Source organism: Mesoplodon densirostris, chromosome 2, assembly GCF_025265405.1.
Source record: "Mesoplodon densirostris isolate mMesDen1 chromosome 2, mMesDen1 primary haplotype, whole genome shotgun sequence".
Lineage (NCBI taxonomy): Eukaryota > Metazoa > Chordata > Mammalia > Artiodactyla > Ziphiidae > Mesoplodon > Mesoplodon densirostris.
In genome coordinates, this window is record NC_082662.1 from 171720386 (window position 1) to 171745089 (window position 24704).

The following is a 24704-nucleotide window of genomic DNA, read 5'->3' on the forward strand; positions in this document are numbered from 1 at the left end:
CAAAGTGATTTAATTATACACATACATATATCCATTCTTTTCCAGAATCTTTCCCATATAGGTTATTACAGAATATTGAGTAGAGTTCCCTGTGCTATGTGGTAGGTCCTTGTTGATTATTTTATATATGGTAGTGTGTATACATTAATCCTTAACTCTTAATTTATCCCTTCCCCCCCACCTTTCTCCTTGGGTAACCATAAGTTTGTTTTCAAAGCCTGTGATAGACCAGTGATTTTTTTCTTAATGTATTAATCTTGTCATTTATGTGGAAAACTGTGCACTTACAAATCAGTGTTACAGTAGCACTAGCTTTTATAATTGCACATGTATTTAATTTTATTGAGATATTTATTTCTGCATATAGCTTAGAGTTAATGTCTAGTGTCCTTTCATTTAATCTTGCAAGAATCCCTTGAGCATTTCTTGCAGGGCAGATCTAGTGAAATCAGAACCCCTCAGCTTTTCTTTTCTTTTTTTTTTTTTAATCTGGTAGTGTCTTAATTTCTCCCTCACTTTTGAAGGACAGTTTTGCCAGATATAGGATTCTTGGTTGACAGTGTTTTCTTTTAACACTTTGAATACATTGACCCACTGCCTTCTGGCCTCCAAAGTTTCTGATGAGAAATCTGCTTATAATCTTATTGAGGATATGTATGTAATGATTTACTTCTCCCTTGTATATTTCAACGTTCTCTCTTTGTGTTTGGTTTTTGAAAGTTTGATTATATGTCTCTCAGCATGGGTCTATTTGAGTACATCTTACTTGGAGTTTATTGAGCTTCTTGGATGTTTATATTCACATCTTTCATAAAATTTATGAAGTTTGCAACCATAATGTCTTCAAATATTCTCTTTGCTCTTTTCTCTCTTCTCCTTCTGGGACTCCCGCAATGTGTTTTTTGGCCTATTGGTGGTGTCTCACAGATCCTTTAGTTTCTGTTCATTTCTTCAATCTTTTTCTTTCTGTTCCTCAGACTTAATAATTTCCTTGTCCTATTTCTGTTTCCTAATTCTTTCTTCTGCCTGCTCAAATCTGCCTTCTAGTAAATTTTTTCATTCAGTTATTTACTTTTCAGGTCCAAAATTTCTTTTTCTTTTTAGGTTTTCTATCTCTTTATTGATATTTCCATTTTGTTCATGCATCATTTTCTTCACTTTCTCCATATCTCCCTTTAGTTGTTTGAGCACCTTTTAAAAAGTTATCTTAAAATCTGTCTAGTATATCTGTCATTAGTCCTTTTTTTTTTTTTTTTTTGCGTTACGCCGGCCTCTCACTGTTGTGGCCTCTCCCGTTGCGGAGAACAGGCTCCGGACACACAGGCTCAGCGGCCATGGCTCACGGACGCAGCCGCTCCACGGCATGTGGGATCTTCCCGGACCAGGGCACAAATCCGTGTCCCCTGCATCGGCAGGTGGACTCTCAACCACTGCGCCACCAGGGAAGCCCTCATTAGTCCTTTTTAAGGGACAGTTTCTGTTGATTTATATTTTCCCCTTTAATGGGCCATCCTTTTCTGTTTCTTTGTATGCCTTGTGATTTTGTTGTTGTTGTTGTTATTGAAAACTAGATATTTAAATCTAATAATGTGGTAACTCTGGGAATCATATTCTCCTGCATGCCCAGGATTTGCTGGATTTTGGTAGTTGTTTTTGTATATTTATTTATTTTGATTGTTGTAGGCTATCTCTGTGCTGAGGGTCTGCCTGAGGTGTAAACTTAATGTCCTCTCAGGTCTTTATTTGAGACTTTCCCTCAGCATACCTGGTCACTTTCTAATTTTCCCAGTACATAAAGTGGTTGTTGAATGTCCTTGTCTTTAATGTCTGGCTCCCAGACTTTAAAAAAGAGAAAGATGAAGGGGTGGTGGTGGAAAGGGTGCTGGCTCTTTAAATCTCCTAGAAGGCGGTGGGAGAGCTGGTGGGAGAGAGGTTCGCAACAATGGAGGGAGCTACAACAGTGGCTTCCTGCAATCTTTGTCTGCACCTCTGTGATCAGAAGCAGTGATCAGTGATCAGAGCACAGATCCCAAATATTTGGGGGACAGGGTCCTTTTAGTCCATCATGGGTGGGGGACGGGTGGCTGGCTGCTCCTGTGCTAAGACCTGAAGTTGACCCAAATTAACCACCAGTCTTTCCTTGGAAGTGCAAATCTTCAATAGACCCCAGAGTTCCAGAATAATTACATCAGACAGATCCTGCCAGTGTAATTGTTGTCTAAGTGGGGAGACAGATTCCTGGTTCTTCCTACTCCACCACCTTCCCTGAATCCTTTGGGCTTTTGTATCAACTCTCAGAGGTAGGAAGTGTTTTACAGATGATGAAACCGAGCCTCCAAGTATTAACCACCCAAGCTGGTATTACATAGCTCATAACTGGTAGAGCTGGGAATAGGCACTCAATTCTGGTTCCATTGCACATATGCTTGACTCTTACTTGGTTGTGTCTTAAGGTGAAGGGAGTGGAGTTCTGAAGAGGCTCCTCTCTTTATTCTACCAGGTTCAGGCCGAGGTCCTCCTTCCTTATCAGAGCCCTCAGCCCAAGGTGGAGAAGGATGAGCATTTCAAGACTGGTTTCTTGGGACTTCCCTGGTGGTCTGGTGGTTAAGAATCCACCTTCCAATGCGGAGTTTGATCCCTTGATGGGGAACTAAGATCCCACATGCCATGGGGCATCTAAGCCCGCGTGCCACAACTGGAGAGCCTATGTGCTGCAACTCCTGAGCCTGCACCCTCTGGAGCCTGTGCACCACAACTAGAGAGAAGCCCACGTGCCACAACAAAGAGTCTGTGCACTGAAACAAAAGATCCTGCGTGCTGCAACTAAGACTTGACGCAGCCAAAAATAAAATTAAATAAATAAACATTAAAAAAAAAAAAGACTGGTTTCTCTCCTGTGGCTCTCAAGGAAGCACTGCCGGGCAGTGTAAAAAGTCCTGTGAAATATTAAAAATATTGAAAATAAAAGTTTTAAAATATTGAAAATAAATTTCCCCAGGAGGCTAGAAAGCCTGTAATAGCTAATTTTTTCCGTGCTTAAAAAAAAAAAACTTTAAATATGCTTAAAGCAAGGATTGAAGGAAATACATGCAGCCGATGCAATATATCTTCTGTATCTCTATTTCCTTAGTCTCCCTATATATATATTTACCACAGTTTATTACTTATTACCTGCTTACTATGTGCTGAGCACTGTTAACCCCTTGACATTCATTCCTTTATTGTCCTCTTACAAGGAAGGCACAAGCTGCATTTGCTTTGGGAATGGAAAGCAGCTGCTATGGCAGCACCTAGGGTTATAGAAACTGGTTATCTAGAGAGCTAAGGCACTTTCTTGTAAGCTTGCTGCAACTCTTCGAAGGAAGAACAAGCATTTTAGGTCCCCTGCTTCTGCTTCCCCCTCCCCATCTTCTGCTTAGCCTTGAGAAGGCAGGGTTTTTCCCTGTGTCCTAAGACAGAAAGCACGCCATAGGTTTTGCATTCCCAGAGCCAATATTACTATTTACATTGCTGCTTCAGATTCCAGGTAGAAACTGACTTTTGTTCCATCTAACGAACCCAAGGGAAAAAATTTTAAAGAAAACATAAAAGTTGAGAAAGCTCTTTGGTTGAATGTATTTCTATGAACAAAATTTACTGAATTTTGGGAATTTCATCCTTGACTTGTATTTCCTTTCCAGTCATAATTTGTACTTTGTGCTCAAACATCCACCACTGTTTTTTTCTCCACACAATTTCCTATAATTTTGCTTTCAGGAAGTGACTCACCAAAACCTGAGGAATATAAGCAAGTTGAAACACATTTTCTGGATGAGAAAAATAATCTTTAATGGAGCCTGTAAGAATTGTTTCAGGAATTAACATGAGGAGTTCATAAATAAAGAGATAATGCTTTTCTTATTATTTATTTATTTATTTATTTATTTTGCGGTATGCGGGCCTCTCACTGTTGTGGCCTCTCCCGTTGCGGAGCACAGGCTCCGGCCGTGCAGGCCCAGCGACCATGGCTCACGGGCCCAGCCGCTCCGCGGCATGTGGGATCTTCCCAGACCGGGGCACGAACCCGTGTCCCCTGCATTGGCAGGCGGACTCTCAACCACTGCGCCACCAGGGAAGCCCTCCTTTTATTTTTAAAGCAACAATATTGGTAAAGATTCTTGGTTTCCCAACAATATGTTTTTTGCATAGCAACTGAACTACCTGAAGGAGATAGGAATAAAGATCTCCACCCTGATCTACCCTCTGAAGACTGGGAGGTACAGCAGCTGTTTTTATTTTTCTAGGTTTCTGTGATATCTTTTTTTTTAATTTTTAAAAATATTTATTTATTTTGGGCTGCGTTGGGTCTTCGTTGCTGTGTGCGGGCTCTCTCTAGTTGCGGCGAGCAGGGGCTACTCTTCGTTGCGGAGCGCGGGCTTCTCATTGCGGTGGATTCTCTTGTTGCGGAGCATGGGCTCTAAGCGCCCGGGCTTCAGTAGTTGTGGCTCGCGGGCTCTAGAGCCCAGGCTCAGTAGTTGTGGCACATGGGCTTAGTTGCTCCGCGGCATGCGGCATCTTCCCGGACCAGGGATCGAACCCGTGCCCCTGCATCGGCAGGCGGACTCTCAACCACTGCGCCACCAGGGAAGCCCTCCTTTTATTTTTAAAGCAACAATATTGGTAAAGATTCTTGGTTTCCCAACAATATGTTTTTTGCATAGCAACTGAACTACCTGAAGGAGATAGGAATAAAGATCTCCACCCTGATCTACCCTCTGAAGACTGGGAGGTACAGCAGCTGTTTTTATTTTTCTAGGTTTCTGTGATATCTTTTTTTTTAATTTTTAAAAATATTTATTTATTTATTTTGGGCTGCGTTGGGTCTTCAAGGTTGCTGTGTGCGGGCTTTCTCTAGTTGCGGCGAGCAGGGGCTACTCTTCGTTGCGGAGCGCGGGCTTCTCATTGCGGTGGCTTCTCTTGTTGCGGAGCGCGGGCTCTAAGCGCCCGGGCTTCAGTAGTTGTGGCTCGCGGGCTCTAGAGCCCAGGCTCAGTAGATGTGGCGCATGGGCTTAGTTGCTCCGCGGCATGCGGCATCTTCCCGGACCAGGGATCGAACCCGTGCCCCTGCATTGGCAAGTGGATTCCTAACCACTGAGCCACCAGGGAAGTCCCTATGTTTCTGTGGTATCTTGATGACTAGAATGCCGTGATGGTGTTGGGGTAACTGATACCACAGCTGTCACCCTCATCTTTCAGCATAAGTTCATCTGTGATCTCTTTTCTAAGTTGTAAACAAAGTGAGTGGGTAAAGTATGTATCAAAGAAGAGTGTGTTCTTCCTCAGAAAATTTCATTTCCAGTAATTCCCTATTAGTTACATCTTTATGAAAGAGGTGAAATTGATTTGTATGATTTTATTGCATTGAAATTTTGAATAGTCTTGGAGCTGGAAGGAATTTTGAAAAGAGAACTAGAAGAGAACGAGTATTCTTCCCCGGCAGGACAAGAGAATTGGTGGTCGCTACTTTTTTATTGACTGGTAGCCAACATTATAGTAAGGCAACTACGGACATGTGCTAGTGGTCTCCAGCTACATCTCTTGCCAGGACTGCCTATTTAAGGATACAGGTTCTTAGAAGCCTTAAAAATATTTTCTTTTACCTATATGCCTAGTGTAAATCCATTGTCAAAGAACTTTAGGACAAAAGTTGCCTCCTTCAGGCCTAGTCTTCATGATTTTAAGCTCTGTATGTTACTTTTTTTTTTTTTTTTTGCGGTACACGGGCCTCTCACTGTTGTGGCCTCTCCCGTTGCGGAGCACAGGCTCCGGACGCACAGGCCCAGCGGCCATGCCTCACGGGCCCAGCCGCTCCGCGGCACGTGGGCTCTTCCTGGACCGGGGCACGAACCCGTGTTCCCTGCATCGGCAGGTGTACCCTCAACCACTGCGCCACCAGGGAAGCCCCTGTATGTTACTCTTAACATTAGTGATTTTTGGCATAGACTGCTTCTGGTAGATGTATGAAATGTTCTTCTATATATTTATTGAGTTTAAAGAATTCATGTAATCTAGAGTCTCATAGGTCCCAGCTGTTTTAGAATGTAGTAGAGTGTAGCAGAAATATATAAGCTTTGGAGGCAGGTAGGTCTGGGTTCAAATCCCACTTAGGCATTTACTTGTATAACATTCTGGATATGTTGCTTAACCTGAGTTTAACTTCCTTATTGAGTAAAACCTGCTTTATAAAGTGGCTATAAGGATTAAACTAACACAATATACTGCTTTAAGAGGTGGTAGCTATTAGCATGGCATTTGTTAGACGAACAGCTCCATAATCTTTGTGCATGAAATACAAAGAAAACAAGTAACAGTGGTAAAAACACATTTATTTACGTACCCTGTCGTGTGCCCGGGAGGTGTTTTTCACTTTCCAGTAATTGAATTAGGTTATAACAATTAAAATTCCAGAAGGTAAACTATTGTAATTTATTGTTGCTCATGACCGTAAGTAAACAGACATGGTACCACATAAAGTAATTTTAAACACGTCTAAACTTTTGGTATAGCTTTGATGTATACTTTGGCAATGGACCTAATAGATTACCAATATGCTTCTAAATCCCATGGTTCTCTTCAGACACAACAGGAAAAATTTCAATTTAATGTTTCAATTTCAGAAATTTAACAAAGATTCTTAGGAAGCTGGAAAAGGCCATTACTTACGCCTATAGTGTTTACCACAAATATAAATGTATTGCTATTAAAAATAAAATCATGGTAGGCAGCAGTCAACTAATTGCTAATTTCATTTTGTAGATTATATAGGATTTCTTGAAAATAATTCACCTCAGATGGCAGGCTACAGAAGTTTGTTATTTTAAAGTAGTTCTTTACTCATTAACTTTTTGAGGACTAGTTAAAAGGAATTCCGATCCCAAGTCAAATCACTGAATGGCCTATCAAATTGTATTTTACACTAGAAACAGCCATTTCCAAGAGACTGCATCATACATGGCATTTCCTTTGAGAATGCCTTTATCCCTGGCTTCAAATCTTACTTACAGCATATGATTACTTTTAGAAGGTTTGGTGTTAAAAAATGGTACTTATTTTGCTAGAGCAGGATATAAGAATGTGCTGATCACCAAGTATGAGATTTTACATTACATTAAATTAAAATTATATACTGTTGGAAATAGACAAGATAGGGAGTTCCTAGATCCTAGAAAATATTATGGCTAAGGAAATAGAGAACTCAAAAGAGGAATCTACCTCCAAGAAACTACTTCAGTATAGTAAAATAGAATTAAGTGCCCTGTCTTAGGAAAAAGTTTGTTAGTAATAAGGAACTGGGACATCATACATTGTTTCTTTGGAGATTAAAGTGCAGGCTATGAAATGGCATATAAAATAATGCATAAAATAGTGCAATCTTAAGGTGCCATTATTTTTATTACACATAGCCTATGTTCATATGTCCATTTTCGCTCAAAAATCCAGCTGTAGTGACACCTTTTAGCTTATTTATTTAGGCATTACTTATACTTTGTTCTACCCACCTTAGGGGCTACATAGAATATTTTAACATTTTAACAAGTAGAATAATAGCGCCTACATTTGAAACTACTAGAGATTAAGGCAAGCCCCTGTAAAGTTCAGTACTCCAAAAACACGTTTTACAAAAAAAAGTTGCTTCCAAAACCAGTGGCTTTAGACCTGATGGCACCCCAAGTTTTTAAAACAGTATGATTACTCTGATTACATTTGTGTTTGCCCCATTGTTTCCAGGCTCTGTACATCAAGAGGAGCTCAAAACAAACAAACAAAAACTAGGTTCTATATCCTCATGTTCTAAAATAATACATAATTCAGAATATGTGAAAACCAAGCCAAGTCCACGTGGGAGATAAGCTGAGAATCCTGTTGGGGGTGAGGAGGTAGTCCTCTCCATTTCTCCATAGGCCCTTCCACATGGTACCTGTTTGTAGTATTGCACCATCATCAGTTCGTAAGTGGGACGACTTATTAGAGAAGTCTCCTCTGAAAGACAGCCAAGGAAGATGACAGGAATACTTTATAAAATGTTGTTCTAGGACAACACAGTATTAACATTACAGCATTTAAATTACCGACCTATAATCCAGGGCAGGATGGTTTCTCTCTTGGGAGGCTAATTTACAATAATTTTCCTGTAACATATGTCAGTTTTAGGTGAAGGAAATATTTTGTGATTTGTTGAAACTTAAATACCGTTATACTACCCAAATGCAAGTATAACAGCTATCAAATGGGCCAAGGCAACATCCTAACATGTTTTAGCTAGTTAAGATTTAAGACTTAAAACAAACTGTAGTGCTTTATCACCTACTGTTACGCCACATTCGTGCATTAACAAGTGCAACTCATTAACCTTATGGGCAGATGACTACAAGTGTATACTGTAGAAATTTGAATTTTGAAACAGAAAATCTATCTTTTAATAGTGAGTGCTTATTATGGAAGCCAAATACTCATGTTAACTGAGACTATACATACATTTAGGGTGTCCAGATGTAGTTTAAAAAGAGACCCAGGGAACTTTAAATAATTCATTAACAACTATTAAAAAGATCATCTGAGGTTATATCCCTTTGTAAGCCTGTAAACATGTACTCTGTTACTTAAAAGTCTTCCTATCACCAGGAAAGCAGACTATTAAAGGCCATGAGTATTCCAGTAGGCCTCCTCCAAAGTTGTGACAATATGGCTAAATCCTATGATTAAACAAATGAGACCTGCTGAGAAAATGAGTTCCAGACAGGGACTTTTATGGATGACCTTGGCTGACAAATGTTTTTTGGAAATTGTTTATTTTAAAATTACCTTCCCAACAAACCATGAAAACACTTGGATGTTATTTTATGGTTTTTCATTGAAAACATACTACATTGTAAATGGAGTTTCAAAGTTAGACAAAGAATTGATCAAAATCTAAGGACAATATTATGTAAGGACAATGTTAAAAATTGATAAGAAAAATTTTCATTTGGTGAGGTTAATCTCAAGGATGCATAACCATGTCATGTTGGACAGATAAAAAAAAGGTAGTGACCTTGTGCTTTTATTCAACTAAGGTACTTACCAAAACCTTAGGTTTTATACAGGTGTCAAACTCCCACCTGGAAAGGGATAGTATTCTATACCACACCTAAGTTTACCTTAAATAACTGAAGCCCAAGGCAACAGTTGTTTAAAAGAACTTAACAGGCAAATAATGACTACATAATTTAGTACATTAAAATAAAACTAGGACAGTAATAGTTGACTGTTTCAAAAATATACAAGTGGGGAAAATAACCACTGTACACAATTTGGAGGTTGTTAAAGTGACCACTTAGAAGGTTGAACAGTGCAAGACATGCTTTTCCAGTTACAAGCTCAAAACAGGAGTGCAAACGAAATTAAAGCTTTTGTTTAAAGTTGCAGGATAAGGAAAGCTTGAAATTAATATTAGAAAGCTTCCCTCAGGTCATTCCCCAGAAATGAAACGATCAAAATGCTTTTTCATAGTATCATTTTCTTCACTGAACTTTCTTTCAATGGCAAAACTGCATCCCATAGGTTGGGTTCCCTACTCACACCACTGGTCATGACCACATTTGATCAATGAGCATACACAGTGGTGAGTAAGTAAGGAAGAGTACTAGTTGCCAGAAGTCTGACATCAATGTAAAGAATTTGGGGTTCTGCCTTAGCCAGTGTACCTGAACCCTAGAGAGAATAGATAAAGCAATGGGCTTTAATACTCTCTTATTCTTGTAAAACTGGAGGACAAATGGACATACAAATACCACCCCGCCCCCAGAGGCAAGCTGTTGTGGTGGAAGATGTTAAGCACTTAAATGAACTAAGACGCTGCTCTAAAAAGTGGAGAAGTGTAGAGGTTCAAGATCAATACCAGTGCAAGAGCTTTTTAAGTGAGTTGACTAGGCAGTGCATGCATCCATCCATGCAAATGTAGGACATGGCCCCGAAAGTGAACCGAAAACATGTATATAACAACTGGGTAAGTCCCTTGCCAGTAGTTTATAAAAATATATAGTCAATACTGTAGAGGCCCCTTCTACAGCCAATACTATGGAAGTCCGTTTTAGTTACCCATTACTTCAATACCAAAAAGCATTTACTACTTTTCAGACATTCCAGACAAAGGTCACTTATAACAAAAAGTCAACTTTTTTTAAAAAAACAAGATACTGTCCATTTAAAAAGTAGGTCTTTTCTTTCAAGTGAACAGGACATCTTATGTATTAAACTTAACTTCTAGTCCGTCAAGACTGGTTTAAGATCCTTATGTAATGTGCATATATGCAGAAACAAATAAACTTGCTTTAAACATTATCTGCACAGAAATAAAGTTAACTTCTCAAAACATGATAGGATAGGTCTGGTTAGTACAAATCTATTGCAAAATAAAAGGATTCTGTGCATCAGTTCAACCAGGAGAAGCGGGAAAAGACTGTCCCAACCATGAGAGTTCAAGTTTACGTTGTGTTCTGAAAGCCTAGAGCTAAGGGACACCATGCTGCTCACAGTGTCCTGATATGCAGAACTGCTCAAGCTACGAAGTCAGGGCTTCCTCTGGAGCTAGAAGCACATTCTGGTTTACTTTCTACTCCGGAGACGTTTAGATTTCCTAAGAGAGTCTATGGCTTCTGCGGCCTTTTTGCGTTTCCGAGGAGACTCTTCATTCTGCCCAGACCCTGAGGAGTCTCCTACTGCACTCTCCATTACTTCCCGCAGTTTGCGTTCCAGCTCTGCCAACCGTGCGTTCTGTTCACCTATGATCTGGGTCTGCTCTAGCAGTTTCTGGTCCTGGTCTTGAAGCTGTTTCTGCTGTTCTTGCACTTTGGTGCGAAGCTCAGAAATTTCACGCCTGAGAACAGTCACCCCAGCACCATTTGTCTTAACCTGCTGCTGGAGTTTGGTAACCTCTTGTCTTGACGGGTTTTGCTTAGAGAAGAGCTGCATTGTTGTCAGGGCTGCAGAAGGTCCTGGAACTGTGGAGAAATAGTTTAACACGGTCAGTCACTTAAAATGCCTCACTACCAGTAATACTTCATTAATTAAACTTACTCAAAAATAGAACATCCTTTATAATATCACTTCTGATCATTTCTTCTTTGCAATCTACTTGATCTAATGGATTAATCAGACACCTTGTCTTAACTATAAATGAGTCTGAATTCTGATTCTCATGTTCATGGGGCAATATGTGGAATGCAAGCAAATGGAGATGGGCATTTAATGGCATAAACTTGGATTTAAAACATTATAAAGCATTTTTAGGACCTAGTAAGAAAATGTAAGTAGTAAAATTAGAGTAGAATTATTTCACACAAGCAAACATAAACATCTGAGTTAGAAGTACAGACCTATCATGTTCGCAAATCCTCTCTGCACTTAGTTATATGCAAAGGCTTCAACGTTAGCCAAACAACAGGGACACCATCAAAAAGTGGGTTACTTCACATGTGATGATCAGGAAGAACTTCTGACATGGTGTAGGAAGGCTTTGGAACTATTCTGTTTTAGGAATAATAGAATGTAACATGGGCATAAAATCACTATTTTAAACTAATAACCTACTTTTAAAAAACCCTATCTCCTGAAGCTTTTCTAAAAGGACCAGGTGGATCCATCCACACACTAAAACCCATCTTGCTAATTTTCTCCTTATACATTTAAATACTCAGAATATTTTCCTTGGCTGATGCATTCTTCCTTCTCTCTCTGCTTACCTTTAGCCAACTAACAAGGCTCAGATCAATTCTCACCTCTTGTGAAGTCTCAATCAGACCAGCCAACAGTGATTTTATCTTCCTTAAGATTCTCTCTGCTACTCATTTGACATTTAAATGGACACTCCTTTAAACTACTTCTCTTGCCTACGATAATTTGAGTCTGGATATGTCTTACCTTCTGAAATAATAAGATTCTTGAGAGAAGACACCATCTATTATACTTCATTTTAGTCCCCACAGGACACAGTACAGTGCTGTGCACATAACAGGTACTCAATAAATAATAGATGTGTTAATGCTGAGATGCTGTATGCTTTATTATTAAATTACAGACAGCCACTCAGTTACCCCACCGAGTACTCCAGGAAGCTAACTAATCTGAACAAAATATTTTACTAAAAATTTGTTCCGAGATTTAAAATATTTGCAAGAGTTGAAGATACTGAACAATTCATTCTTTCAGTAGATAAGGACACAAATCTCTAGGATCCGACAATGTTCAAGACAGGTTTATGCACCGTGTCTTCTAAAGTAGCAGCCAGATACTCCAGGGGCTGAAATAATTAACTGGTTATTTCCATGAAGAATTTTTTGGGTTTTGTTTGGTATATTTGATTCTGTTATAGGATAATGAATACTAACTAGTCAGAAACATAAAAAAACATTCACATATACATAGCTTTTCACTCAGCAATTTGCTCTGATAAATTTATGCCAAGTTAAAAGTTGTGGATATGTACAAAGATTTAGCCACAAGATTATTCTTCAGAGTATAGTTCAAATACTGAAAATCTGGAAACAAATGTGCTTAACAGTAGTGGATCAGCTACATAAATTATGGTCTGTAGCCCAATCTGTCATTAAAAATTATGTTGCAGATACAGTTACAGACCCAGAAAAGTTCAAGATACACAGTTAAGTGGGGGGGGAAAAGCAAGTTACAAATCTATGTATGAACATCATTATAAACTGAACGTATTATAAACAAAAGATACCTGGAGGAGAGCCCATGAGTCTTCCAGATACATCTGATCCTGGTAATTTCCTCTTTAGAATTGGAACAATCTTTTCATCAAAGTATTCCATTGCCATGGAGGAAATATCCCTTAACTCTTGAAGTACTTCATGAGCTCGCTGAGGGGCTCTGGTAGAATTGACATATCTCAACACACGATAAATCTCATCAATCACCTAAAATAATGAGCTCTCATTAGCACTTTAGATTTATTATTTTTTTTTAAAGAAAACAGCTAAACAGGGAGCAAAGTGACTGCTTGTTTTGCAATTCCTATAAAGACCTACAGGTGACTTAACTGATATACTGACCACTGATAACATTACCATCTGTAACACATGGCTTTGGGCTTGTTATAATACTTTATACATTTCATAATTATATTTATTTAAGCATCTTTTCTGTACTGTACTGGTGCTACGGAATCAGGATGATTAAAATACAGCTCCTGCCCTGAAGGAAATCAGTGTAACTGGGGAGAGAGATGCGTAAAGAAGTGACGTAAAGAGGGATATACAAATTGCAAAAGAAAAAGAAACTAGAAGACTAAACTAAGAGATTAGATCTTGTATGCAAGTAGGGGTCGGGGTGGGGGAATTACCCAAACCCATATTCTACCAATCCTCTGAACCTACTTCACTCTAGTCTGAATCTGTTTCCCAAAGCCCCAGGGACTCAGCCTGATTTCCTTCGCTCTTTCACACCGCCACTATGTGCTCTATCCTTGAAGTTTTGTTTCTCTTAGACTTGCTGTGGATTGGAATCAAGTCTCCTCAGAGCCCACTTTCTTGTTATCACCAAAGGGTAGCAAGAGATCCTTTTTCATTTTAATAATAATTGCAATGGGGAAACACAAGGCATACATACATGGAGAAGAAAGCTGACAATCCCGATTCCTAATTCTCTTGCTGGAATGGTAACTGAACCTTCCTTAAGCATTCTGCCCTCAGCTTTAATCCCTGTGAGGTCAGCCTTACTTTCTCCTATGGCTTCGGCGTAGACCTGAAGATAATAATGCACATCTCTGAAGATCTCCAGTCTGGATGACATCTGTTCCAATGGGTCTTCACCTCACAAGACTTGTGGGTTAATCAGCCAAACCATTCTGTCACCGAAATATCTCAAACCACCTTGAATCCCACTCATTTCCACTACTGCACTTACCTAGCCAGTACCCAACTATGGAACAATCTTATAACTGGCCTTTTCTTCTCCTTCATTCAGGCTGCTGAGTACTGCTAGAGAAACATAAAATCTTGCAGAATAGTACCAGGACAAATTACAGTCCTTAACACGTTCTAGACTCTCAGGGCAATGAGATGATCCTTGTCAGTCTAGCATCATGTGTGCTAAATAAATGTCAGCAAAATTAAACTGTTAGGATGTGTCTTTATCGTGAATCAGAGAAGACTTCACAGAAGAGGCCACATCAGTGGGCCTGGAGAGATGACTAGGAATTGGCTTGGCCTAAGGTGGTGTATATGTAGGCAAATGTAATAAGAGAGGAGATATGCTAGTTTTGAATTACATGGGCCATGCAGGTGATACTAGACAGGCAGGCATATCTGGAGATACAGGTTAGGAGATCAGGAGAGAAACTCCAAATGATGAAGAGGCCTCAGTATCCAATGGCGTAACAGGGACTGACATTGTAAGGGAGAAGATACAGAATAGGATAGTCACAGGCAGAATCCCGAGGCACTCGTGGTTAAGTGATACATTTATTTTTGGCTTTACTACTAGATTATGAACTCATCCCAAAAGAAAATAACATTTTTTTCAATAAAAACTTACTGAACTACCAATGTTAGGAACTATTATGAATATTTAAAAAAAAAAAAGAAATGAAGAAAACAGTACTTTGTCTTGGGCTTACAATTTAATTATGTGAACAAATCCGAACCTGTAAGCATTTACTGGTCAGGAGAGGCTTCTTTGACATATTTAAGGTAAAGCTGAATGATGATGAGGAACTGGAAGATCTGGGAAGAAAAGCATTTAGGCAGGAATAACAATGGCAATGGCTTCAAGGTCTGAGTCAGTTTGGCTTGTTTAAGTTCAAGGGTTAGAAACATGCAACCTATATCTGTATCTCCAAACAGTAAAAATTTATGGAAGCTAGCATAAGCTCAATGCTTTGAAAAAAAAAACCCTAATATTTATATATGATTACAAAATTGTTAATTACAAAATATATAAGCTAAAGTAGTAATAGTTTTTTTTAAAGGTCCTTCATATTGACAGAGAGTCTATGTACTAGTGCTAGGATATTAACTGACCCACAGTAGCTCTGTGTTTATCAGCGTTTACATGTGTGTTATAAATCAGTACTGCGACGCTCCGGTATCATTTTATGCTGGCCTCAACGCCCGTATACTCCAGCTCCAGATACAAAGTAACCATGAGCTCTTCGAACTACATCAAACCCTCTCTCTTTTTCGCTCAGGGTTTTTGCACATTATGATCTCTTTTCTGGAATGTTCTCCCTGCATATCTCCCCTACCTTCTCTAGCCCCAAATTTCTTACTCATCCTTCAGGTCTCAGTAACACTTTCTCAGAGTAAGCAGTCTTTTCTGAACCCTCTTTCAGTTTAAATCATGTTAACATCTTCACCAAATCCTTTATTTTACCTTCAGAATACACATTACAAGTTTTAAGTACTACATTTTTCTGTTTATGTCTGTCTTCCTATAATATAGTAAGCTCAATTAAAGAGACCATGCCTAGTTTCACTGTCAGATCCCCACAGTCTAGCAGTGTCTGGCACAGAGCAGATACTCAATAAACGTCTGTTAAATGAGTGACAGAGATGGTCAAATATCATAAATTGCTTAATATTGACACATCTAAATAAAACTGTTTAGGGGCAAGCCACAGGGGTAAAGTCAATACAAGAATATGATTTTTAGAGGCCGGATTTTGAATATAAAGGTTACAGTTAACAGAATTTTTATTGAGAGGAATTTTTTAAAAATACATAATACTTGAAAGAGTATTTATCCACAGCTTTATTAATGGATCTATTTATGTTATGTTTATGTACATAAATACTGGCAGACAGAAGAATATTTACAGTATATTTGAGCTAGACTAGAAATGACTGTTATAATGATTCAAGCATGAATAAAACATACATCTTATCCAGTGCAAGAAGACTTAGTGAAAGACCCATACACAGCAAAGGCTAGCTCAAACTGAGTAAATTCAATGTACAAGCAAAGTGCTGTGTGAAAAAGAAAGTAGAGAGAAATAAGATCTGTTTGAGAGAACTGAGCAGGCCTAATGAAGGACTTGGCAATGAGAAATAAGCAGAATTTCAATGGGGAAGAGAAGTCTGAGCAGGAGGAGGGTATACATGACTAAAGGAGGAGTGGACTGAGGAGATGGATGATGTGGATGGACGGGTGACAGCATAGGAAATCAACATGTATGTAGTGCTACTATGTACCATGCCTTTATTCTAGGTTTTTAAAAGAAATTTATTATGCAGTGAATCCTCTTTCATAACCCTGATTCTTCAGAATTAATTTCATATCAAACTATCCCATAGGGATTACTAATACTAAATCACATCTGTAAACCAATTTGTGAAATAATCATCTTTACTGTATTCAGCCTTCTAAATATAGTGTGAAAGCAAGGTATCTCTTTCCATTTGTTCAAGTCTTCCATTAGGAAACAATGTTTTCAAAGCTTACTATATAGAGGTTATTTAGTTAAATGGACTCATCCATGTTTTCAATAAAATTAAAAATATTTTCTGGGACTTCCCTGGTGGCGCAGTGGTTGAGGGTCCACCTGCCGATGCAGGGGGGCGTGGGTTCGTGCCCCGGTCCGGGAAGATCCCACATGCCACGGAGTGGCTAGGCCCATGAGCCATGGCTGCTGAGCCTGCGCTCCACAACGGGAGAGGCCACAGCAGTGAGAGGCCCGCGTACCGCAAAAAAAAAAAAAAAAAAAAAAAAAAAAAAAAAAATATATATATATATATATATATATTTTTTTTTCTTTCCTCTGTCCATAAGTTATAAGCAAAGGACAACGTGAAGAAAAAAGGACACAGCATGTTAGAACCAAACTGCTTCTAGCATTCAGAGTCATCAGTGGCTACAATGGCTTTAGAGGCACGTATTAAGAAAGCATAGTATTTACCTGATTTTTAAAATATTTCAATTTCTGAGTAGGTTTAATCACTTTCTGAAAATTACTTTAGCAACAAGAATGTAATGTGTGAGTCTTGTGTCCAGTATAAAGATCACAGGTTTTAGGCAGGTCACCTAAACTCTTTAATGGCTCTTTGTACACCTTTCAAATAATATGCCACATGCCGAATCCTACCCAAGTTTGAGATAAAAATATTTTCATAACTATTATTAAGTTTTAAAAAAGTATGGTAAGAAACCAAATGTGAACAGCTATCATATTTCTAACACATGCAGTTTACTAATATCATGCTTATGTTTAAATTGGCACAGTAATAAATGACATACTATGAATATCATTTAAGTATTTCTACTACTATAGATGAGAGAATTTCTATCTTGTTTAATCTACTGTTTAGCAAACAAAGCTCCTATTAAAATACTGAACCTCATATGTTCTCATTTTCTGTCTTTTTGTTCCATTTGAGATTTCCTTAATTTTCCTTTCCGCTTACTTAAAATTGTTTCTTCCATATTTGTAAATATTTCCTTATATGGCATGTGTTTGACTATATATTTTCTTATTTCTCTTAGACTATTAGTCACAGTTTCTTTAAGTTTCATATCCTTGTATTGCTTTCTCAAAGGTGTATTTTTCCCCATTTGTTTCATTCTGTGTTTCATATTAGTCTGGCAATTCTCTACTCCTTGCTTATACTTAATAATGGAGCACACAAAAAGCTGATCAGAACTTCTAGTTAGCCAAGATGGTGGGAAAGGTGGGGTATAGGGGGATAAGAGCAGAGACCTAAAAAAAAAAAAAATCAATAAGAATAGATTGATTCTTCTTTTTTAATTTTAAAGGTTCGTGGACTGTATATATTTACTTGGGGACCAGCATAGTGAAAGGAGGAAATGCTTCCAAGTAATAGATATTTTTAAGAATGTCTTCACATTAAAACTAATTTTAAGAGAAACAAAAATACAACATTCTGGAAGCATTAGGTAAACTCAAATTGAAGGATATTTATTCCTTAAAATAACTGACCTACAACCTTCAAAAATGTGAAGCTCAAGAAACACAAAGTGTAGGGAATTATTTCACATTAAAGAGGATTAACAAGTCCATGTGTAATCCTAGATTGAATTCTGGACTCAGAAATAAGAATAGTTAAGGGGACTTCCCTGGTGGCACAGTGGTTGGGAATCCGCCTGCCAATGCAGGGGACATGAGTTTGATCCCTGGTCCGGGAAGATCCCACATGCCATGGAGCAACTAAGCCCGTGTGCCACAACTACTAAGCCTGCACTCTAAAGCCCGTGAGCCACAACTACTGAGCCCATGTGCCGCAGCTACTGAGTTTGCGTGCTGCAACTACTGAAGCCCACGCGCCTAGAGCCCATGCTCCACAAGAGAAGCCACCGCAATAAGAAGCCTGCCCACCGCAACCAAGAATAGCCCCCGCTCGCCACAACTAGAGAAAGCCCACGCACACCAACGAAGACCCAATGCAGCCAAAAGAAAAAAAAAAAAAAGAATAGCTAGGAAAACTATTATTGGGATAAGAAATGAAATTTAAATACAGATTACTGATTAGATAAGTGTATTGAATCAATGTTAAATTCCCTGAGTTTGATATCTGTACAGTGGTTAAGTAACAAAATGTCCTAGTTCTTAGGGAATACACTGAAATATTTAAGAATATAGGGTCACAGTAGCTCCAACTTATCTTCAAATGGTTCAGAAAAAAATAAAATATGTATGCAGAGAGAGAATAAAAGCAAATGAGACAAAAGGTAAATAATTGCTGACCTGGATAAAAGATATATGGGAATTCCTTGTAATATTTTTGCAATTTTTGTGTAAATGTGAAAATGTATCAAAACAAAAAGTTACCCCCCAAAAAAGGAATAAAGAAAGTGACCACCGCTAGTTATTCTTCATCAAAAACGTTAAAAACAAACCAATAATACATAATATGCAGATTTTATGTTTGTTCAGGGAAATCTAGCTTCATGATCTTACATAATCATTTACACTGTGAAAACACTGACTTTTGTGTTTCAATAAGCACGAAAGGGTTACTGGGGCTGTTAGTAATGGTGAAGAGAAGAAAAGTATTCATGTCTTTTTTTCATTACTGTATCTCCCAGAATGGTTAGTTGGCCTCTGCTCACATGTGTTTTTCAGTATGTGTGAACTGCTGATATTGACCAAGAGCTTACTATAAAAAGTTTGACTTCTATATGTCAGACAGAAGACTTGAGAAATGTATACAGGAATAAGCTAAGAATCTAAACTCTAGTTCTGAGAAAAGATGAATGCAACATCAATGTAGTGGTCAGTCTGCAACTATGGCCCTAAATGACCTGTGCCTATTTTTGTAAATAAGGTTTTTACTGGAACACAAGCACACACCCATTCATTTACCACATGTTGTAGAATCATGGCTGTTTCTCAGAGTTGAGTATTCATGACACAGACCATGTGGTCCACAAAGCCAAAAATATTTATTATCTGGCCTTTTACAGAAAAAGTTTGCTGATCCCTGCCATAGCCCATAGTGGCAAACTCCCAAGTAGTCTGAAATCTTTAGATAGATTTTCTTTTAATGCCCTTGCTATTAGTATGGTTTCCTTGTCAAGAGACTCCATTTTAAACCCCTCCAGTGAATAAGCCTTAGGTTTTCACTGAGTAGAAGGGCAATGATCTAGCTTGTTTAGAGTTGGAGAAGGGACCTATAGGTTTAAATCATTCTTAAATATAGATTCTCAACCAACCTTCCTGTTTTAGCCCCATTTTCAGAAATGCTTGGAGCTTTCCACCTAGAATTTTCTAGAGGTTCAGTTGTGCATACTGGGTTGCCTCCCAGCTTCCCCCACTCCCAGTTTAAGAATTAACCCCCACTCCCAGTTTAAGAATTAACTTTCTCAGTTCTGCTAAGTCAGTTACCATTTATTCATCTACTCTTCAGCTTCCAAAATTCTGTTGCTACTGTCTACTTTCTGACCTCATTTTCATGGGTCTTTATCTTTTTTCCTTTTAAAAATTAGATCACTTACTCCACTCCACTGACTAGAGTTCTGGGAGAAATTAAGAGGTAAACATATATTTAATCTTCTGTCTTCATCCTGCCATTTAATTTTATGAACAAATTCAACTGTTCTTTCAGAGAATAATTAAAAGAAAAAAATTTTCCCCACTGTTAAACGTCCAAAATTCTGTTACATATCAGGCAATCTAATTTAAACTAATGTGGATATTACCCAGATTGACTTAAGTAACTTGTGAAAAATAATTTGTGAGATGAAATCCCTACTGGAGACCTGAATTTTAACAAAATGGATATATTCTATACAAAACCACAAAAAGAGTTCTCTTACAAAGTATAAGAGCACCTGAACTTTTAAGTATAACCCGGGAGCAAGATCCTGGGAAAACCAAGAATAAAATACTACAGAAATCACATACCAAATAAAGATTATACGCTAAACTGAAAGAAAATTATTTTATAGAATGTCTTCACTTAAGGATGAGAAAATTAATGCCACATCCTTATGTTCTGAAGATAGAATGTGAAAGTTTAAGGATGAGAAGTTCAAAAAGGAACAATCATAAAACAACCCAAATACTGCAAACTGTGTAAGTTAGCAGTTTAGATTTAGTCTAAGCTAAAAAGTACCAGCTACATAAAAATAAAAAGTAATAATTTGAGTATACAGTGTTGTTTTAGGCAAGGTATAAGCTATATAGATGGCACCTGTAAGAAAGAGAAGAAGCCAAGGTGATAATAAAAACAAAAATTATTTGTTTTCTGGGGGTTGTTTTTCCAGTCAAGTTCAGATTTGTAGGAGAAAAATAAATCAGGATAAGATCTTTGGAAGAAATGGGTACAATGAAGGAAAAATAGAAGACTTTTCCACTGCAGGCAAGGTAAAGGTCTCAGTTAAGGAGCTGTCCAGAGCAAATGTCCAGGGTGATACACATCAGCTTGAAAGCTGAGGACATTCTCCATTGCTACCACCACCTCAGTTGGTACTAGAATTAAAAGCAAAAACAAGTGGTTTCCAAAAAACCAGCAGGACTCAACTAGATTCAACTTCATTTGTATAGATAGTAAATATCATTCTAATCACATGATCCTGATAAATTAGAACAAAAGACGGGCAACTTCTGCAAAGGTCAGGTACTAAAATATCTTTGGCTTTGCAGGCCATATGGACTTTGCTGCAAACTACTCAACTCTCGTTAACAACTGACTGAATTGTCTCTAAGGTTATGAAGCTTGGAGATGAGTCTTAACTATTCATAACCTTATGTTATGCAATAAAAACTACAAGGCTACAGGAGACAACCTATTCTAGTTCAGTGAACATCCCAGGAACATTTAAGAGTTAAGGCCTATGAATCAGACCTGGATAAAATCTGGCATAAGAATCAGAATCTAAAGTTTCTAACCGGTCACCCTTTTATAGTACCGTGCAGAAGCATCGGTAGCTAACGTGAGGGAAGTGAGCTATACCAAAGTATACTTTAAATAAGAAACAGGAAGGCTTCCCTGGTGGTGCAGTGGTTGAGAGTCCGCCTGCCGATGCAGGCGACACAGGTTTGTGCCCTGGTCTGGGAAGATCCCACATGCCGTGGAGTGGCTGGGCCCATGAGCCATGGCCGCTGAGCCTGTGTGTCCGGAGCCTGTGCTCCGCAACAGGAGAGGCCACAGCAGTGAGAGGCCCGCGTACCGAAAAAAAAAAAAAAAAAAAAGAAACAGGACTCCTCTGGCTCCCAACAGATGTCACAGAAAGTTGAAAATGGAGAAAGTACATTAAAAGTATTGCCAATGTTAATTATCTATGGAAATAACAAAAAGAGAACATTCAAATTTTACTAGGTATTAATTAGTTCCAACCATGTTAAGGGAACCTTTTGCCAGTATCAACTAAGTAGCAAAATGACCTTTAATTCTACCTCCATCTCTTTGACATAAAAAGATAATAGACATTATTTCATTCTGAATTTACACTCCATTCAAGAAGCAAGATCCTAGTGAAGGTATGAGTAGCATGTTGAACGCTGGGATCTTTATTAACTTAGTAACAATAAATATACCACAATATACTTATTTCTGTGTTAAACAGCACTATGACTTAGCTCTGAGTACACTGTTACACAGGAATTATCTATTCTTGTCAAACCTGGAGGTTTGTAAGTTGTCTTCATGAAACGTTTCTCAAACGAAACCAAACCAGCTTGTCTCTTCTACTCCACCTCCCCCAAACCGTAACAATCTTGAAGGCAGGGACAATACCCATCCTATTCATTGGTGTATCTCTGGCATCTTAACAAAAAGTAAAAGCGCAAAATTTTTTCTTGAGTATGAACCCTTAAAAAGCTTTCCTAAAGAATGGTAGCGCTTCTACAGTATATTTCAAAATGTAATTTTAAATATAAAGATCACATAAATGATACATATGTATATGTTACTGCACAGAAGCTAAACAAACCCATTCATAGAAATGCATTCAAAGAAGTAGAAATAATTCTATTATTTAAAAAATCACTCTGTAACTTTATAATAATTTAAAGTTTACATAGTGCAACCCAGCTGTTCTAGGTAAGGGATTCTATTTTACCTTTCCTGGGATGAAGCAACAGAGATTGGAGTCCACATACTTCATGAAAGTCATATTTAAGAGAGACAGCCTTGTTTCAACAGCAGCGAGGATGTCTGCATGACGAGCTAATGAATGGTTTCTCCTTTCTGACTCTCTCCTACGGAAAAAAAAAAAAAAAAAGGCAACCATTAAAAGAAGTACTGTGGACTACAATGTTAACCAAACAAAATGCCTTAATGTAAGTCTAACATTTACATGTTAATTTAGAAATCTACAATTGGGTCATAATTTGTTTAACTGTCATGATAAATGAATCACTATGTTTAGAAATCCTTGCCAAGGATTAATCCAATACTCACTGATAAAATATTTGAAAAAAATTAGTTTTTTTTTTTTGTTTTGTTCTTTGGCTTTGTCAGGCCTAATGGCTATTAGAGAAATTAATGAAAGAATTACACATGGACATAAAGACAAGAGACCATATATTTTTGCCTATAAAATCAACTCATTTAAACTTTTAAAAAGTTTTATTGAGACATAATTCACATACAATAAAATTCACTTTTAAAGGGTACAATTTAGTGGTTTTTACTATATTCACAGTTGTGTTCCCATCACCACTATCCAATTTCAGAACATTTTCATTATCACAAAAAGAAAGTCAAGGGGAAGCTGGGATGAAGGGAGAGAGTAGCATGGACATATATACACTACCAAATGTAAAATGGATGGCTAGTGGGAAGCTGCTGCAAAGCACAGGGAGATCAGCTCGATGCTTTGTGACAACCTACAGGGGTGGGATAGGGAGGGAGGGGATATGGGGATATATGTATACATACAGCTGATTCACTTTGTTGTACAGCAGAAACTAACAAGACATTGTAAAGCAATTATACTCCAACAAAGATGTTAAAAAAAAAAAAAAAAAAAGAAAGCCTATAACCATTATCAGTCACTCCCATTACCCAGCCCCTGGCAAGAACTAATTTACTTTCGGTTTCTATGGATTTGCCTATTGTGGACACTTCAGATAATTGGAATCATAATCATAATATTATGTGGTGTTCTGTGTCTATCTTCTTTCAGTTGGCATAGTTTTCAAGGTTCATCCATGTTGTAGCACGTCTCAGAAGTTCTTCATTCCTTTTTATTGCTGAATAATATTCTATTATATGGACATACCATTATTTTGATTATCCATTCATCTGTTGATGGACCTCTGGGTTGTTTCCACTTTCTGGCTATGATGAACAATGCTGCTATGAATATGTGTGTACAAGTTTTTGTGTGGACATATTTTCACTTCTCCTGAGTATATACTTAGGAGTGAAACTGCTGGGTCATTTGGTGACTCTATGTTTAACTTTTTGAGAAACTGTTTTGTAAAGTGGCTGCACCATTTTATAATCTCACCAGTAACATGTGAAAATTCCAATTTGTCCACCTCCTTCCCAACATTTGTCTTTTTAAATTTTAGCCATCCATCCTAGTGGGTGTAAACCAGTATCCCATACTATTTTGATTTGCAGTGCCCTGATGACTAATGATGCTGACTATCTTTGATGGGCTTTTTGGCCTTTAGTGCATCTTCTTTGAAGAAATTTCTATTGAATCCTTTGCCCACTTTCAAATTGGGGTTATTTATCTTTTTATTGTTGAGTTATAAGAGTTTCTAATACAATCTGGATATAAGTCCTCTAACAGATAAATGAGCTGCAAATGTCTTCTCCCATTCTGCAGGCTGTCTTTTCATTTTCTGGATGGTGTCCTTTGAGGCACAGAAATTTTAAACTTTGATGAATTCTCGTTTGTCTACTTTTTTCTTTTGTTACTTGTGCTTTTGGTATCGTATCTAAAAAACCACTGCCTAATGCAAGTTCATGAAGGTTTATGACTATGTTTTCCTCTCAAGGTTTTATAATACAGCACTAACATTTACACTTAAGCCTGTAATTCATTTTCAGTTAATTTTTGTATATGGTTTGAGAAAGGTTTCCAACTTCATTCTTTTGTCCCAGTGTTATCTGTTGAAAACACTAATCCTTCATCATTGAATTTTCTTGGCATTCTTGTTGAAAATCAATTGACTAAAAATTTAAGGGTTCACTTTCTGGACTCTCAATTCTATTCCATTGATCTGTATGTCTATCCTTTTTTAAAAAATTAATTAA

The 24704-nt window shown here is 37.9% G+C and overlaps 2 protein-coding genes across 4 annotated transcripts in view; one reads left to right on the forward strand and one right to left on the reverse strand.

Annotated features, from left to right (window-relative positions):
• TP53BP2 (tumor protein p53 binding protein 2) overlaps nucleotides 1–24704 on the forward strand; it is a 193791-nt gene that overhangs the window by 24595 nt on the left and 144492 nt on the right. The window lies entirely within an intron of this gene.
• Nucleotides 6369–24704, reverse strand: part of FBXO28 (F-box protein 28) — a 30435-nt gene continuing 12099 nt past the window's right edge. The window contains exons 3-6 of one of the 3 annotated variants that reach the window (XM_060091381.1): nucleotides 22552–22690; nucleotides 13645–13779; nucleotides 12758–12953; nucleotides 6369–11018 (exon numbers count right to left, since the gene is read on the reverse strand). In XM_060091381.1, coding sequence (XP_059947364.1) covers nucleotides 10624–11018; nucleotides 12758–12953; nucleotides 13645–13779; nucleotides 22552–22690 — 865 coding nt within the window. In that variant the 3' untranslated portion in view covers nucleotides 6369–10623. Of the gene's footprint in view, nucleotides 11019–12757; nucleotides 12954–13644; nucleotides 13780–14680; nucleotides 14760–22551; nucleotides 22691–24704 lie in introns of those variants that run through there. The other 2 variants (XM_060091383.1, XM_060091384.1) reach the window with 2 other exon arrangements.